The sequence below is a fragment of the Hippopotamus amphibius genome, chromosome 12 (genome assembly GCF_030028045.1).
Source record: "Hippopotamus amphibius kiboko isolate mHipAmp2 chromosome 12, mHipAmp2.hap2, whole genome shotgun sequence".
Taxonomy (NCBI): Eukaryota; Metazoa; Chordata; class Mammalia; order Artiodactyla; family Hippopotamidae; genus Hippopotamus; species Hippopotamus amphibius.
Window position 1 is genome coordinate 18,013,592 of NC_080197.1, and position 18,977 is coordinate 18,032,568.

Genomic DNA, 18,977 nt, shown 5'->3' on the forward strand with positions numbered 1-18,977 from the left:
GAAGTTGGTTGGTTGCTTTTGTCCTGGCCTTTCAAAGGTCCCCCTTGTCCACTGTGTCTGGGATGAAGTTTCCTTTACTGTCTGCCCCTGACCTTTCCTCTTGACTCTTGGGACTTCCATCCTTGTCTGTTGACCCTTGTCCATCCACACTGGGCATTATTGCCCTTCTTCCCTTAGTTTCCGGAAGCACCAGTGACTCGTGGCTGTTGCATGTAGCCAGCTCTCGTGTAGTGGAGGGCTGTTACAGCACAGGACGGGGAACTGTTGCCATTCATGGTCACAAAGGCTTCCTGGACCACGCCAACCTAGGGGACCTCTCAGCCACCCCAATGGCATCCTTCATAGCACATACAGAAATGCGGAATTACTTACTAGGTTACGTGTTTACTGTCTGTCTGCCTCACTCATGCTAGTGATAGCATGCTTCTCTTGTAAACCACTGTATAGATAGCACCTTTTACTCTGCTGGATCTACCCTAAGAGCTCAATTAAATAATTGTGAATGAGAGATTGAATAAATGAAAGTAAACAGAAATTTTAGTTTCTACCAGCGCATCTACCAACTTTTCCCATCACAGGAAATTTCTCATTGGCTCTCACCTTCTGCAGGTGTCTGCTTTATGTTGTGTTTCTTGGACCTCTCTCTCCCTCTCCTTTCCTTCTCTCTCTAGGTGTCTATACTGCAAATTCATGTTACTTTTTTAGTACAAAGCTATTTAATATTCTCAACTCAAGCCCCAACGCTTGCACAACCAAAACAGATCCTGCTCTCCTTTGCCCGGCCTGACTCCGTTAGGGTGCTGAAGACTGACTCTTCTGGGTTTCCATACTCAGAAAGAAAGGAAGTGGAGAGAGCGTTGCCATCATAGGTTTACTGTAGCAGTGTTGTGACTATATTCTGTATTGGATCTGTGAACAGGCCTTCCACCACCACTGACCAGAGGAAATTCCAGGTCTGGGTGCAGAGCAGAAGTTTTGTCCTTTGCTGCTGATGGAGACGATGGTGTGATATTACACGAGGCTGCAGATACAGGCAGGGGCTAGCAGAGGATGGTTTCTGTATGTGGAGCAGAACCATGGATGTGGTTTGGATGCGTGACAGGGGAACCAACGGTTGTTTAAGGGAGGGAGATTGTGATGTGATGAGGTCTGAGCAGTAAGGAGACAAAAGAAAGGGCAGTGGAAATATGGACTGGAGTGTGAAACTCAGTCTTGGTGCTGCCTCCCCTCCTCTGTGCATCGTGCCAGCTCGCCCTGGAGTGCTCTTCCTTCTGCTCTGTGCCCATGGAGATGCTCCTCAAGTTCAAATTCCTGGTTAGTTCTCCTCTCCCCCTTCCCTTCCAGGAGAGAGTCACCTCCTTCTTCTCTGGATGGACCAGCATTTCCTAGTTGCAGCCCCAGCTGCATACCCCACATCTCTCTCCATGTCACCTGGAGGGGACTTAGAGCCCATAGCGTATGCTCAGCAAAATCCAACTTATACAGCTCATTGCAAAGTGGTGGGTGGTGGATGGCTTGGACTTTTAGGGGGAAGCTTTAAATACTTTCGGCCTTGACTTTATTATCTTCCAGGTGCATACTTGTCTAATTCTCTACACATTTGATTTTCACTCCACAAAAACTGCTTTTATAGGGAAGGAGGTGGGTGTTGAGAATTTATTCCGTGCCAGTTACTTTTCGTATGTTATTCCATTTAATCCTCCTGATATTTCTGTCAAGTGGCTCTTTCCCTCCATATTCCAGGTGAGGAAACTGAGACACAGATGGCGGAGCATCTGGTCCAAGCTGACCCAGCTTTGCAAGGCTGAGATTCGTGTCTAGTTTTGCAAGACTCCGAAGCTAGTGCTCTCTATCTGCTGCCTCTCAGCATCTCTCCATGTTGGCAGAAGCAATTACAGAGGCATGCCCTGGCATTCATTTTTCCTACTTAGAATGAGACATTGCTGTTTACTTTCTCAGGAAGGAAGATTGAAATCAATGTAACTAGCCTTATTAACTTTTTTAAACAGGGGGCCTGCAGATGCCAGTGTCTTTCTTGAGAGCACCAAAGCAAATATAAAAATCCAATTTGCTTGCCTTAAAAAAAAAAAAAAAATCTCCTCCAGAGTTTAAAATTCAAAGCTGTAAATGAAGAGCCGCTGAGACGGGGGTAACAAACGCAGCATCAGACACAAGGATATATTTACCCACATCTCTTTTGTCTGCAGGTGGCTGTTCCTTTGATGAACACTACAGCAACTGTGGTTACAGCGTGGCCCTGGGGACCAATGGCTTTACCTGGGAGCAGATTAACACATGGGAGAAACCAATGCTGGACCCAGCAGTGCCCACAGGTACGTGACCAACTGTGTTTGAGGCTCTGATGGGGGTGGTAGCTTTTATGATGACTCATGGGGAGGAACATTCTTCTGGATTGAGCTGTCGGGGAGGGCAGTAGGTAACATTGTTGGTAGTGAGTTCCCCATTCCCAGAGGTGTGCAAACCAAGTCTGAGTGAACTCTTAAGGGTGTGGGAGAAGTCGCATGTCATCTGGATTCAGGAAACTTTAGGATTTCTTTTAGCTTTGAGATTCTAAGCTTTAGCTACAAATGGAGCCTCACTGAGTTTTGTCCAGGAGGCTGATAGTAGTGGGATTTTTTGAGGAGAAAAGCTTCTCAAGAATTTGAGGATATTTCTTTCCTTCTGGACCACACAGACACAGCTTGTGTGTATGCAGGGGAACTTCTGCAGTCCAAATTATTACTCATAAAGTTGGTGTCCTGATGTCCTGAATGCCAAGTTTATCCTTCACCAGTTGGGCTGAAGGCCTAACGTCCATTCCTGATGAATACCTGCGTGAGGTAGGCCTATGAGAGTTACAGCCAATGTATTCTAGGAGAGGTACACCTGGAGGAGGTGCCTTTTTGTTCTATTTGGGCCTTCAGGGGATTGGATGACGCCCACCCACACTGGGTGTGCTATTTGCTTTAGTCAGTTCTCCAAATCACATGCTAATCAGTTCTGGAAGCACCCTCATAAACACGCCCAGAAGTAACGCCGTACCAGCTGTTTGGGCATCCCTTAGCCTAGTCAAGTTGACACACAAAAATAACCATCACACCATGGATGGCCTCAACTCTCCCCATGACTTCAGTTGCTGTCAGACATCTCTTATGAACTTGATGTGCACGACCCGCTGCCCGGATACCTTGTCTTCTCAGCTGCTCTGAGAGGCAGCTTTGCCAGGATGTCATTAAGCTGGAGGGAGAGAGAGATGCTCAGAGATGTCCAGGCAAGGTTGTGGCCTGTGTGACATTATTGACTCTGAGTTTGACTCCAAAGCGGGAGGCGACTGGATGGCTCTATCTAGTTCTTATTAAGGGCACCAGTTGTTTGTGTACGTTTCTCCTGAGTCTAGACACAAGCCGCGGGTATCATAAAGCTGTGACATGGTACAAAATTGAGCTTTTCAGGTCTGGTAGGATCTTACTTTACGTGAGTGGGCATCACCAACAACTGCACATGCCTGTTAGTAAAGTGACCATGGCACAACCTCTGCGCCTGTTGTCCCATCATAGTTTTTTTAAAAAGCTGACTTTACTCTCAAAAATGTCTTGGTTTATGTGATAGAATCCCTCTTCCCATCGGAAACCCCAGGAGTGCACCTGAGCTGAAGGCTTCCTGCCACACCTGCTGTGCTCTGCGTGGCCAGCTTTGGTGTTGGCCAGATAGATTCAGATCTTCTGGTGCGGGTGTGTGTGTGTTGTGTGTGCGTGTTTGTTCCGCAAACCTAGGCTGAATGAGTTCTTTAGGATGTGATAGTGTTGGGTGTGTATTTGCACGCACACGTAGGCTCCTTTTTTATACTTTATTTAAAACATTTTTTAATAATACCAATTTGACATAAATTCTTTTCATCACCCCACTGCCCCGCTTTCCCCCCTTGGTATCCATACGTTTGCTGCCTATATCTGTGTCTCCATTTCTGCCTTGCAAACCAGTTCATCGTGCTATTTTTCTAGATTCTACATATATGCATTAATGTACAATATTTATTTTTCTCTTTGACTTACTTCACTCTGTATGACAATCTCTAGGTCCATCCACGTCTCTACAAATGACCCAATTTTATTACAAATTTAGACAATGGCACTCTTTTTTTTTTTTTTTTTTTTTTTTTGGCTGCGCCACACAGCTTGTGGGATCTTAGTTCCCTGACCAGGGATTGAACCCGGGCCCTCAGCAGTGACCATGCACACGTAGGCTCTTTCAGCTCGTCTTTGGTCCGCTGGACACCCCTTAGGGTCAGGCAGGCTCTGCAGACTCACCATCTCCCAAAGTGAACTCCTGATTCAGCTCCGTCTACTCACGCTCTAGGACTCCTTGTCTCACAAGGCCACTTCATCACTCTGGCACTGATTCAGACACCCGGGAGTCACACTTCTCTCTGCCCTCTCTCCTTGCCCCTCTCCTGTCAATCACTCTGTCCTGCCCCTTTACCTCCCGAGCCCAACTCAGGTCTGCTCACATCTCTGTCTCTGCCACTGCTGCCCTGGAGCCCCGCATCCTCCGCTCTCGCCTGGGGCACTGGAAGACTTCCACTCAGGCTTCTCGCTTCCTCTTTTGACTCTAACCCACTCTCTACACAGAAGCCAGAGATTGTTCTAGAATGTAGGCCTGTTCCTGCTACCCCTCCCTTTCATTATCCCCGCCCAGCTTCTACCTAGACTCTCTTTGAGGCTTTCCTCTTGCTGTGAGAGAGGAGACCAGTGCCCTGCTGTGGCCTCTGAGGGGTCCAGCCTCTCCACATCCCAGTCCCACCTGTGCTCACTTCACACTGGCTTTTGTCAGTTGCCAGAATGTTCCAGACCCTTTCCTGCCTCAGGAATTCACATGAGATTGGCACTCTCGGTAGAACCTCTGCCTTCACCCTGTTCTCTTCTACTTCCCCTTCCCATCTCAGCTCCTGCACCTCCTCCTCAGGCGGGTGCTCCCCAGATGCTCTGGTCTGGGTCAGCTCTTTCTGTAAATGTTCCCCACTGCACCCTGCACGTTTCCTCAGGAGCACATTTCACAGCTGGCGTTACTTGTTCAGTGTACGTTGTATCCCCCGATGAGAAGTTCCATGTGAGCCAGGACCGTGACAGTCTTGTTCCTGGCTTTACCTTTAGTGTCTCATTCAGTCTATCATACACAGTATGGATGAAATACCATTTTGTTGGATGGATGGATGGGCAAATAGTGTTTATCAGGTGTTTCTTTGATGAAGAAATGACTGATAAACATTATTAAATGCCTTTGGGCCTTTTATTAATTGATAGCACATTCTACATCTTTGCCACCATCCTTCCATTTTACAGATCAGAAAACTGAGGCTCCCGGCAGCCGCGTGACATTGCTGCTTTTTCCACCATGCCACGCTCGCTCCTGGAAGGAGCAACTCTTGCTCCTAATCTTAATTTTCTCAGCCCCTCAGTGCAGTGGCATTTTGTAAATATTGGAGCGTGCTAATACAAACCTCTGAGCTTTTCTAAATAGAGGCATTTCATAATGATCACTGAAATTACTCTGTCATGATGCGCCTGTGCTTTCAGTGGCACAGCGTGCTTCTTAGGCAGAGAGGCATGAAAGTGAATTTGGATTAGGCGAAATTGTTTGTTCTTCTCGTGGGCAAAGGCTGAAATCTTCCTCCTCCTTCTGTAAAGCCAGCATTTTCCATCCTTTCAGAAATCTAGTGTGACTCTGTGTATTCAGATGTTCCACAGCCTTTTACTGTGCCCCTTTGGTGTGTCAGGCTCTGTGCTAGGCTCTGGGTCAATCAGCCCCTGCCCTTTGGGCACTTCCCGTGGCCCATAGGATGAACCCTGAACTCCTTACAATGTCTGCAAGGTCCTGCATGATCTAACGTCTTCTCTGAGCTCCTTTTTTTTTCTCTCTCAAAATGCTCCAGACCTACTGGTCATGTTTCAGTTCCCTGGGCACGTCTGAGTCTTCCCTGGCTCGGGGCCTTTGCATGTGCTGTATCCTCTCACTGCAGTCACTTTCTCTACTCTTCACTTGCCTGGTTTTGTCAGGTCTCAGCATCACTCCTCCTCAGGGAGATGTCCCTCATTGGTCTGTCTAATGAAAGCCTCCCTCGATGTTCTCACTCTTAGCGTCCTGTTCTTGGCTTTCAAAGTCCTCATTGTGGATTTGGTACAGACCAGCTTCTTCCAGTCCTGTGCCAGAGCCAACTGACTCTGGGCCTTAATCCCTCTGCCTCAGTTTCTTCATCCGTAATGTGGGAAGCAGTGTGAGCGTTAAATGGACTGATGCCTGTGCGAGTATGACATGTCTGCACATAGTAGGGCTTCGTCAGTGCCGGTTCCCTTAAGTTCTTTTCTAGTTCTTACTGTCTCTGGGACTGTACGTCTAAATCCACCTTGCAAACTTGCCCCTTCCTTCAAGCTCACCTGTCCCTAGATGCTGCTATGCACAGGTGAACCTTCCAGCAGGAGGTCTGCTGTGGGTCCCTGATGCGCCCAGCGAGGCTTTTCCATACCCAGGATACTACCCCGAGGGAGAACACCTCCTCCATCCTGACTCTGTTAATTCAGTGCTACACACAGTCCCCATCATACTCTTTTCCTCATCCCTCACCATGGGAAAAACCCTCAGGGTAATATTGCAGGCTTCATACCTGGTTTTGCCCCCACTTCATCTTTACTGGGGCTATCACAGAGGATGGGGGTCACTGCACCCACAGACCCTCTCTCTAAGCCTCCATGGAAACACCTGGAGCTGCCACTGGTTCCCAGCTGTGCCTTCCCCAACCTTGGCATGAGTGTCCAGATGTCCACCCTGAGGTCCAGCCCAGGGCCTCAGGAAAGTCTCTGAGGGGCTGAGGGGAGATGGAAGTGCTGTAAGTGTTTTGTTAGAGGGGCTGAAGTGGGGCTGGGAGGTTTCCTTCTATTTCCTTCTGATGCTTGTAGGACATGAAGTGCCAGCAGAACCGGAAACCAGAAGAGGCAAGGAAGGATTCTTCCTAGAGCCTTTGTGTGTGTGGGGAGGGGACTGTGTGGGGTGTGTGTGTATGTTCCTTCCAACACCTGGGTTTCAGACTCCCAGACTCCAGAACTGTGAAGGAATAAGTTCCTGGTATCTTAAGCCACCTAGTTTGTGGTAATTTGTTACAGCAGCCCTGAAAAACTATTCCTGGGTCAACTACACATCAGTACCCAGACCCCATCACCTTTTCTACTTTAGAACTCACACCAGTGTGCTGTCAGTATCGGAGCTTTTGCTTTCTTTTAAGAGAACTGGCATTTACTGTGTGATCACTCTAACTAAGACTTGGGTTAGGCATTTTCCTACACATTTCATCTAATGTGTTACCATCCCCTGAGTTCAGAGATATTGTGTCCTCTTTATTTTTGAGAAAACCAAGCCCCAGAGAGATGTAAATTATATATGAAGGATAGAGAAATATACATTGTATACATGGTGTTGCCATCAACTAAACATCTTTTTAAGTTATTTCCATATACAGTCATGATTTACGACTGCAAAAATAATGCATATTCATCGTAGAGAATATGCACAGCAGGGATTGCTATAAAGAACAAAAGTCATATGTGCACACAAACTTACATAAATATCTATTTTTCTATTTAATGCTATTTTAAAAAATTTTCCCATGGCATTACATATTCCTCAAAAGCATGCTTTCTAAAGGCTTTGTCATTTTCCATTCCAGTGAGTGTTCTCTGGTTTATTTCACCACCATGTTGTTGCATGTTTAAGTTCCTTCCACTCGCGCCTCAGACGCGTTGCATTGAGTGTTCTTGTACATAGATCTCTGTGCTCATCTCCAAAAGAAGTTATCAGGTTTGCTTTATATATCTGTCTATTTTTTTGTACTCCCCTGTGTATCAGACACAGAGTGGTTGTGTATTATTTTCGAGATATGGGGGAAGGATAGCATCCACGTGTCAAACGTGGAACCCTGGAAATTTGCCCACGAGTTGATATTGGGAAAATGCTTTGTGCATTCTGAAGCCCTAAGCACAAGTCAGGAACTGGTGATGGTCCCCTGAGTGCTCCATATATATAGCTCTTAGCACAGTGGATGGAGACCTTCAGGCGATGGGCAGGAATTATGTTCTAAATAGTCATCAACCAGAGCAGTCCACGTGCTGACTAGTTCGGGTGGACATCAGCTGTACAAAGCAGGATGGGCTCTCCAGCACTTAGGATGAATAGCAAGCCTCTTCATAAACCGTGTACTGAACTACTGTGGTTCCCCTTATAGGCTGGGGCACCATTTTACTTACATGTAACCACAGTGCCTGGGGTGTAGGAGGTAGCAGTGAATGTTTATTAAATGAATTGCTGGTATTAATAATTGAACATTCTCATGATACAACCCCAGCATTTACCTCCAGCCTCAACCGCCTCTCCTGCCCTCTTCTCTTACTTTTCCTCTGCTACATAATCACAGGAGAGAAGCCTTCATGCTTTTGTTTTGGGAGTCCAGCCTCCAGCCCTGCTTCCTGATTTGGGGACTCTCTCATTGTGTGGGATCTTGGTGGAATGTGCACCTTGCTGGCACATGACATTGCCAGACACTTACCATTCCCAGCAGCCTGGGTGTGGCTGAACATGTGACCTGGACCCAGCCAGTTACACCCTCCTGCTCAGGCCTTATCATCTAGGAGGGATGAGTGAGTCAGCGGCCAGAGGCTTGTGTAGCAGGTGTGTCCAGTGGAGGGGTGGTGTCTGGGCCGCAAGAGGTTGTCCTAAAAGAGGTCGCTGAACTGCCGGCTGCTTGGTCCCCCAGAACTACCTTAGTTTCTGTTCTTTTTCAAGCTGTCCTCCAGTTCTCTGTTCATGTGAGCTTCCCAATATTCTTCCAGAACATTCCTATTTTTGAGACAGATTGTCATAGTTTTTTATTTTCAACCACAAATCCTGAAGGCCACACCATCATGCCTCTGGCTCCAAGGAAGCGCCTGTTCCCCTTCTTATTCATAGAGGATGTCACCTCCTCCAAGAAGCCTTCCCTGAGTCCTCTGTGCTTCTGTGACTGAGTTTGACCTTGTTTTCTCCGATTCCTCACTAAGGCTGTGAGCTACTTGAAGGCATGGGCTGCCTCTCATTGCTGAATTCCTTGGGCCCTGGATGGGGCTTAGAGCAGGGTGGTTGGTCCATACATGGACTAAATTGCCATTAGGATTATTAGTATTAGGAAAGTCAAGAGAGAAACGATGGAAATTTGGGGGAGAACCCGGAGTGGCTGCTTCTTTCTTTGGCATTTTCACATCCCAAGTGCCTCCTCTCAGCTTGACGAGGCTGTGGTCAGTTGAGGAGGCTGGGACCTGGCTGGTCAGGGCTCTTCTGATCTAGAATTGATTCTTGGGGATAATAAAGGGACCCTGGGAATTCCCCCTTCTTCACTCTGGGGCCTGATCCACTCCCATGAATGTGTAGATTGACTTGCGACCCGTGTAAGAGGCTCCCCAGTGGAAAAATGTGACTTGTCCAAAATCTGACCTACTGTTTCTTTAATGTGGTGCTTACATTTAAATGATCTGGAAGTATAGTGTCCTTAATCACTCCTGATAGTATTATCGATTGGCTTAAAGCTATAAGCTCTTCTGTTCCCATTTAGTCACTGTTGAGTCAGTACATTTTTTTCTTCCCCCTTTAATGATAAAATATTATATATATATATTCTTTCTTAAAGAAATGCTGAGTTTGTACATATAAATTAACCCTCTCCACCCCCATCTTTGTTCTCTCTAATATCACTATCAACAGATTGATGTGTATTAGGGGAGAGGGGGATGGGAGACAGATAGAAAGGGGGGGGGAGGAGAGGGAGGGAGGGAGGGGGAGGGGAATGGAGAGAAGAGGAGGAGGAGGAGGAGGAAGGGAGGGAGTCAGAGAGCATATATGTATGTGATAAAAATGATGGTAGAAAAGCGATATTTATATAGTACTTCGTGTGTGGCAGGTACTCTCCTAAACATTTAAAATATATTAGCTTATTGAATCCTTATAACAGTCCTCTGATCTGCATTTTACAATTTAGGGAACTGGAGGCATGCAAAGCTTAAAGACGCATCCCAGTTCATACTTAGCTTATGATGGAGCCAGGATTTACCTGTAGGAAGTGTGGCTTCTAACTCTGTGGTTCCCGCAATCACCTCACTCTGGTGCCTCCTTAGAATGCAGGGGATGAATAGGATCGTGGTTCCTGGACAGTTGGGGTCATCGGTCTCTTCTCAAACCCCATGTTGAGATCTCGCTTCCACCTCCCAGGGCCGCATGGTATTCCACTGGATGGATGCATCATGGTTTATTTAACTGACACCCAAGAAATGGCATTGTGAGAACAAAAGATAAAAGCCAAAATGAACTCCAGGTGCTCACCTAAAAGGCGAGATCTCTGCCTCCAAAGAGGTCTCAGGAAAGTGCTTACAAAGCATCTCATATTATGGGATGCTCTCTTATGTACTGTGAACTGTAAAATTAATTGGGGAAGCAGCATCAGCCAGCCTGCAGTGACCCCAGTCAGTGCTGGTTTGGGATGCTTCCAAAAATAAACAGAATTGGTAGGTAAAAAGGCAAGGAAATTGAAGACAAGTTTAGTCTTATTCTGGAGGAGATGGCCAAATAATGACGAGTGCTAAGGATGGCTTGGAAAAACCACAAGGGATCTTATAAGTGATCAGATTTACATTTGTCAAGTAAGTGGGAAAACACAACTAGCACCCACATAGATGACTTTCAGTTTTCTGTGATATCACACCTGGATTCAAAAAGTATTGTATCCAAATGGTGTAAATGAATTAAGGTGATGTAGACCCATGCCATTCAACTTAAAAAGTGCTTCCTTGAGATGACAAACCCGGATGTCACTTGGCACATATGATGAGTTTGGATAAACGTTACTATAATATATGGGAATGGATAATAAGCCACTATTTTTCTTTTCTGAGCAAAATTTTGTGTTATTTGGGTTGTTTTCGTTTACAAGGATCAGAGAAACACACATACTTTCTTAAAATTAATTTTTATTGGAGTATAGTTGCTTTACAATGTGTTAGTTTCTAGTGTACAGCAAAGTGAATCAGCTATACGTATACATATATCCCCTCTGTTTTGAATTTCCTTCCCATTTAGGTCACCACAGAGCATTGAGTAGAGTTCCCTGAGCTATACAGTAGGTTCTCATTAGTTATCTATTTTATACATAGTATCAATAGTGTGTGTATGTCAATCCCAACCTCCCAATTCATCCCACCCTCCCCTTTCCCCCCTTGGTGTCCATACCTTTGTTCTCTACATCCACACATACTTTTTTTTTTTAAATTGAAGTATAGTTGACTCATAATATTGTGTTAGCTTCAGGTGGAGAGCAAAGTGATGCAGTGATACATGTATATTATTTCAGATTCTATTCCATTATAGGTTATTACAAGATATAGGATATAGTTCCCTGTGCTATACATTAAATCACTGTTTATGGGACACACATACTTTTTGATAACAGGTGTCAAATTAACACATATCTCCAGGCTTAAGTAAGGAGGGATTTTATTTGAAAGGATTATTGCAAGAGCAGGGGAAGAGTCTATGGCAATAGGGCTAGGCTGCTATTGCAATGTGAAGGGTCCCCCCCACCTTGAGGTCTGCAGGGGTTTCAAAGGTCAGGCAGAAAAGGGCCCCCCCCCCTTTTTTTTTTTAACAGGGAGAAGGGAATGAGGCTAGAAAGAACCATGTGTGGAGAAGTGGGATGAGCTGGTGACAGATAAACCACTATTTTGAAACTAACATATATATTCCGCTTACAGATGATGTTCTAAGGGCTTTACATGTTTTTAACTCATTTCATACTTCAACAGCACTGCAAGCTGAGAACTGTTATTACCTGTATTTTACACATGAGGAAATCGAGGCCCAAAATGTTGAGGAATTCACCCAAAACTTAGTAAGAAACAGAGGAGCCGAGATTTGAATCCAGGCAGTTCAATTACAGAGTCTGGGCTCTGAACCATGACCTATTTTTGAGGTACTATCTTATGAAACAATGTGATTTTAAATAGGGATGTGTGATGAAATCCTGTCTTAAATCCCACAGTACCAATTTAGATACCTTTTGACTAAGTCATTTATATGTGGAAAATCGTGTACACTGAAGTTGCCTGAAAACTTTTTTGTGGGATCTTCTCTCTGGAAGAATGAGGGGGATGCCCTATGTCTAGTGACCGAGGGTTGACGGTCGTACTGGCTTGTTGAGTTGACTAAAGCCATCAGGGTCCACCTAAATGCAGACATAACGAGCCTGCGTGCTGTTCTGAATGTCAGAAGGGAACATGACGGATGCTTCAGGCATCACAGACGTCTCACTGGACCCCAAAGATGACTCCCCTCACGCTTCCTCTATCTCCTGCTGCTTCTGCCTCAGTCACTCCCGGGCCAGCCTGAGAGGAAGGTCATGGTGATGCCAGCGCGGAGCGGGGGGTGGTCTTTTCTTGGATTGTTTATCTGATGGGGCTGCTGCTCTAGGGCTGGGGCTCCTTTAAGTGAACACCTTGTTTTTCAATATATGGACTGCCTTGTCTTTAATGAGGAAACAGGCTTTCTTTATGCTTTGAATATGATAGTAATTTGAATTGTAATTATATATTATGAGAGATCTGATAAGAAAAGGAAATTATAGTTTAATATAAATCTAGTAGTCTGGGGGTAATTTAGTGAAATAAGATGACTGTGTGACTCCATAAAATAGGATCCAATAATCTGGAAAATCCAATAATACATCGTAGTTCTATTTGGGAGTGTGTCTAGACCTGCAGTGTCCAGTATGGCGGCCACCAGCCACACGTGGCTGTTGAGCCTTTGAAATATGGCTGGTCCTTTACTTGTAAAATACACACCAGATTTCAAAGACTTAGTATGAAAAAAATGAAAAACGTCTCATTGATAATTTTTATATTGACTGCATATTGAAATGAATATATTTTAGATATACTGGATTAAATAAAATAATTAAAATGAATTTAACCCATTTCTTTTCCTTTTTTAATGTGGCTACTCAAAAGTTTAAAATTACATATGTGGCCCACCTTATATTTCTGTTGTCCGGTGCTGCCCTAGGTTATCAGATTTTTATTTGGCCAATTGTACTCCCACCCATAGGAATGTCTCCTTTTGATAATAATAACAGCTAATTATCGAGCACCCCAGGCATTTTAAATGTCATTTCTCCTTTATGGTTCATGGCAACCCTATGTAGTATAGGTACAGTTTTTTTCTGTTTTTGCTTTTATGTGGCTACATTTTATTTTTAAAAATTTTTTGTTGGAGTATAGCTGATTTACAACGTTGTGTTAGTTTCTGCTGTACAGCAAAGTGAATCAGTTATACATATACATATATCCACTCCTTTTTTTTTTTTTTAAGATTCTTTTCCCGTATAGGTCCCTACAGAGTACTGAGTAGAGTACCCTGTGCTCTACAGCAGGTTCTTATTAGTTATCTGTTTTATATACAGTAGTGTATATATGTCAATCCCAATTTACACCTCTCCCCCTTATCCCCTGGTAACCATAAGTTTGTTTTCTATATCTGTGACTCTAATTTCTGTTTGTAAATAAGTTCATTTGTACCTTTTTTTTTTTTTAAGATTCCACATATCACCAATATCATATATTTGTCTTTCTGTGTCTAACTTATTTCACTCAGTATGAGAATCTCTAGGTCCATCCATGTTGCTGCAAATGGCATTATTTGATTCTTTCCTGTGGCTGAGTAATATTCCATTGCACATATGTACCACATCTTCTTTATCCATTCTTCCGTTGATGGACATTTAGGTTGCTTCCATGTCCTAGCTATTGTAAACAGTGCTGCAGTGAACATTGGGGTACATGTACCTTTTTGAATTATGGTTTTCTCCAGGTATATGCCCAGGAGTGGGATTGCTGGGTCATACAATAGCTCTGTTTTTAACTTTTAAAGGAACCTCCATACTGTTCTCCATAGTGGCTGTACCAATTTACATTCCCACCAGTAGTGTGGAAGGGGTCCCTTTTCTCCACCCCTCTGCAGCATTTATTGTTTGTAGATTTTTTGATGATGGCCATTCTGACTGGTATTAAGTGACACCTCATTGTAGTTTTGATTTGCATTTCTCTAATAATTAGTGATGTCGAGCATCTTTTCATGTGCTTTTTGGCCATCTGTAAGTCTTCTTTGGAGAAATGTCTATTTATATTTTCTGCCCATTTTTTGATTGGGTTATTTGGGTTTTTTCTGATATTGAGCTGCATGAGCTGTTTGTATATTTTGGAGATGAATCCCTTGTCTGTTGATTCATTTGCAAATATTTTCTCCCCTTCTGAGGGTTGTCTTTTTGTTTTGTTATGGTTTCCTTCACTGTGCAAAAAGCCTCTAAGTTTAATTAGACCCCATTTATTTTCTTTGTTTTTATTTTCATTACTGTAGGAGGCGGATCAAAAAAGCTCTTGCTGTGATTTATGTCAAAGAGTGTTCTGCTTATATTTTCCTCTAAGGTTTTATAGTGTCCAGCCTTACATTTAGGTCTTTAATCCATTCTGAGTGTATTTTTTTGTATGGTAGGTACAGTTTTGTTTCATATTTTGCAGATGGGGAAACCAACACACAAAGAGATTAAGTCACTTGACCTTAGTCACAGAGGTAGTAAATGGCAGAGAGGAGATTTGAAGCAAAGCAGTCCACCAGTGGCCCACACCAACGTCTCCCAGACTTGCCACCTTTTGTCAGACTGATATGGGACTCTTGTCCCTGCCTTGCTGTGCTGACTTGACCCTCTGAACCTCGGTTTCCTGACTGAGGAGTAGGCTGGAGCATCCCTCGGGCCCCTGCAGTGCTGTTCTTCCTTTGTTTTCTTTGCATTTTCCTACCAGGAAATGATGGGACTGGGAATAGGCCTTTTGGTTAACCTGGCCCTCTGTCGCGTGGGGAGGGGAATGTCTCTGAGCGCCTATCCCAGCTCTGCCACTAACCTGAGATTTTGATCAGGCCAGTGTCTTTTCTCTGTGCCGCCTGCATCCTTTTCTGTAAAATAGGTCTAAAAGTAAGGAATCTTGAGTTTTAGTTCTGGCTTTCCCATTAACATGCTCTGTGATCTCAGGCCAAGCACCATCCCTCCCTGGGCCTATTTACCTAATATATAAAATCGAGTCAATTTCCTCTCACTCTAGCATTCTTCAATTTGTAATCTATGACTCAGGAAGAAAAGGAGACATTTTTTAAATGAAAGAATTAAGTGATACATTTACAAAATAGAACATCTGTGAAAAATCCTGTGGTCCTAGCCACCCCCCACCCCCACCCGCCTATCTGTCAGTTATGGCAGCTACTTCTGATTCCTGGACAGGGAGTTTGTCTTCATGAGTGTGTGGAGATGGGCCCAAGGAGATACATCTCTCAGGTAAGCTGACAGTACTTCCTCTGTTCTCAGACAGCCCCATGGCATTGTAGTGACTGACCCCATGCCCCCTTAATATCATGGGTACATCTTTAGATTTAATTTTCCCACAATTGCTGGTTCGTGAGACATTTGGTCATTTACAGAAATTTCCCTTTTTTTCTAAAAAAGACCTCTTATTCCTCCCCCATCCCCTTCTTAATCCACCTAGCCGTCCCACTTGCTCTGTGCTAACACATTACACTTCAGCTTTGGGAAGCAACAGTTATTTCAAACAAATGGTTTTCAAAACCTTCCTCAAACTTTCTAATTCTTTTAAAATTACTTTCTTACCAAAGTGTTCATCATGAAGAAACTCAAGTTGCACTTTCTCAGAATTTAGATCATTACTTGATATCAGTGAAGCAATTTGTAGATGCTACAGACAAGCAAAAGTATCCTATGCCCTTTGTTAAGAGTCTTGAGCATTTCCAAGGTTAAAATAAGATTTATAGGCTGAAAGAGGCTTCTGTACCATAGCTGCTGAAATGTATAAGCATGATGAGTCTATTAGTTAGGGTTTAAGTGTGAAATTAGGAACCACCCTAGGTATTTCAATCAGGAAGGTATTTAATATTGGCTCCAATGACAGTCAGTCTCATAAAACATTGGGAAACCCTCACATATATGGTCAAATGATCTTCACCAAGAAGGTGCTAAGACCACACAATTGAGAAAGGATAGTCTCTTCAACAGATTGTGCTGGGAAAACTAGATATCTGCATGCCAGAGAATGAAGTTGGACTCTTACCTTATACCATACCATACTCAAAAATTAACTTAAAATGCATTAAATACCTAAACATAAGACTGAAACAGTGAAACTCCTAGAAGAAAACAAAAGAAGAAAACTTCATAACATTGGGCTTGGCAATGATTTTTTATTACAACACCAAAAGCAGAGATAACAAAAGGAAAAATAGACAAATGGGACTACATCAAACTTAAAAATGTCCATGAATCAAAGGAAACAACCAGCAGAGTGAAAGGGTGACCTACGGATGGGAGAAACTATTTATAAAACTTACGTACGCTGAAAGATTAATATCCAGAATAGATGAAGAATTCTTACAAGCCAACAATAAAAACAACAACAACAACAAGTAACAATTGAAAAAATGGGCAAAAGACTTGAATAGACACTTCTGCAAAGAAGATACAGAAACGGCCAACAGACATATGAAAAGATGTGAGACATCACTAATCATTAGAGAAATGCAAATGAAAACCACAATAAGATACCACCTCACATGCATTAGGATGGCCATATTAATAATAATATTAATAATTATATTTTTAAAAAAACAGAAAATAACAAGTGTTGGCAAGGATTTGGAGAAATTGGAAACCTTGTGTACTATGGGTGGGAATGTAAAATGACATAACTGCTATGGAAGAGAGTATGAAGTTTCCATTCAAAATTAAAAATAAAATTACTATATGATTCTGCAATCCCACTTCTGAATATATATACAAAAGAACTGAAAGCAGGATCTCAAAGTGGTATTTACACGTTTATGCTCATTGCAACATTATTCATAGCAGCCAAGAGGTGGAAGCAACTCAGATGTCTGTCACCAGATGCATGGATAAAAAGAAAATCCTCTAAAAAAGAAAAAACCTCTATACAAACAATGGAATATTAGTCAGCCTTAGAAGAGAAGGAAATCCTGCTACATGCTATAGGTGAACCTTGAGGACATTCTAAGTGAAATAAGCCAGGGAGGGGGAAGTAGGGAGTTTTGTTCCGTGGGTACAGAGTTTCAGGTTTGCAAGATGAAAAAGTTCTGAAAAAGTTCTGTTGTACCACAATGTGTATGTAGTTAACACTACTGAACTGTACACTTAAAAATGATTAAGATGGTAGGATTGAATGGTTTTTACTGCAATTAACAGGAGGATGTAGTTTCTAGGCTTCCAGCCTCACTGATGCATGAAAGTGTTACTGACCCTTTTGAGTTGGGCCCCAACAAGGGTCCTCCTATCTGGAGTCATTGGAGCTAAAAGAATGATACTGAGTTCATTCAGAAACAGAATTTTTATTCTTTGATCAAAGAATGGACAGGTGTTGAGCTCATGCTCTAGAGTATATGCTCTCCCCAGAAGGCCAGTGGTGGGGCTGCTTTATAGGGTTCTTGTCAGTGGGGAGAGGGTGGAGTTCTCAAGGATCAAGTGCAGCTGTGCTGGTCATGGCTCAAGATCCGGCAATGATGCTGCTACCTTGAATTGAGATGTCGTGTGTAGCATCTCTGCACACAGTCCGCCGTCACCATCTTGAATTGCTTCTGCACGCACTACACCCAGAGGTGATGTTCTGGGCACAGCCTTTTCGCCCTGGGGAATCTGGTCTGAAGTGCCAGGTGCGAGACCTCTGCACGTGCCTCCCTGTAAGCAAGTGAAATCAGACTAAACGCAAAGGAAAAGAAACCCCAAAAGGTTAGACTTTATTACCCAGATTCTATTTTTATTTCCTCAGAATTGCTAATGGGCTCTGATGGTGACAGAAGAGCTTAGAAGGGTGGGAATGATGCAAAATACCAAGACACAGTTTCCAGTACAGTGTATCCTAAGTGAGGAAGGACCTTTGCGCTCTTTTTACATGGAAGAAGGGAATGGAACGTGAACTTGGAAATCATGCTGATCTGAGTTGGGAACAGGCTAGTTCCACCAGTGATGAGCAGTTTCATCCAGGGCTGGCTTGGTAACCTCTGGACTGGGGTCAGGATTCCCCAGAGACTGAGAAGAGCCAAAGGCAGAGAGCAGAACTGGCAGTTCCCACACTGTGGGGGATGGGCAGAGGACCAGGCGTCCCAGGAGGAGATAGAGCCTGTCCAGGCGTCACGCCCAGGGGCTGCCCCTTCCCAGGTGCCATGGCTTCCCTTCCTGCAGCCTCCAACTTTACCTGCTGTACTTTCCTGTCCTTTGCACCATCCTCATGTTCTTTCCTTTGCCTGGGGGACCTCCCAGGTCTCAGAATTCCCTTTGTGCCTCCAGACCTGGCCCCAGGCCATGCATCTAGAGAGCTTAATGCAGAGGAGCTATATGTAATTTTGCATTTAACACCCCTCTTCTTCAAATATAAGCTCCATCAAGCCAGGAATCAACATCCCTGTTCATAGCTTTGTGTCCTCAGGCCCTAGAACTGCCCTGACACCCAGTATGCCCTCACTTAGTATTTAGTAAGCGAGTTTGGAGACAATTAACATGTTAAGCTACTTGGAAACAGGATGAAAGGAAACAGAAAATCAGGGATGGCCGAAACTCAGGCTTTTGGTTCAGGGCACTGTGCCCTGTGATTTCAGGAGGCCTGGGTTCTGCCTGCTGTGTTGCTGACCAGCTGTGTGGCCTGGAGCAAGTTGCTTAGCCTCTCTGGGCCCCAGTGGCCTTATGTGTGCAATGAAGGGCCCCATTTAAGTTTCACCCCCCTGGTTCTAACTCAGGTTCTGTGAGGCAGTTCTGCTGCTGCACAATTCTATTACTGCAACCAGGGACCTCAAGA

At 44.0% G+C, this 18,977-nt stretch overlaps 1 protein-coding gene across 1 annotated transcript in view; it reads left to right on the forward strand.

Annotated features, from left to right (window-relative positions):
• PTPRT (protein tyrosine phosphatase receptor type T) overlaps positions 1 to 18,977 on the forward strand; it is a 1,046,874-nt gene that overhangs the window by 287,591 nt on the left and 740,306 nt on the right. The window contains exon 2 of the mRNA XM_057701613.1: positions 2,208 to 2,333. Coding sequence (XP_057557596.1) covers positions 2,208 to 2,333 — 126 coding nt within the window. The remainder of the gene's footprint in view (positions 1 to 2,207; positions 2,334 to 18,977) is intronic.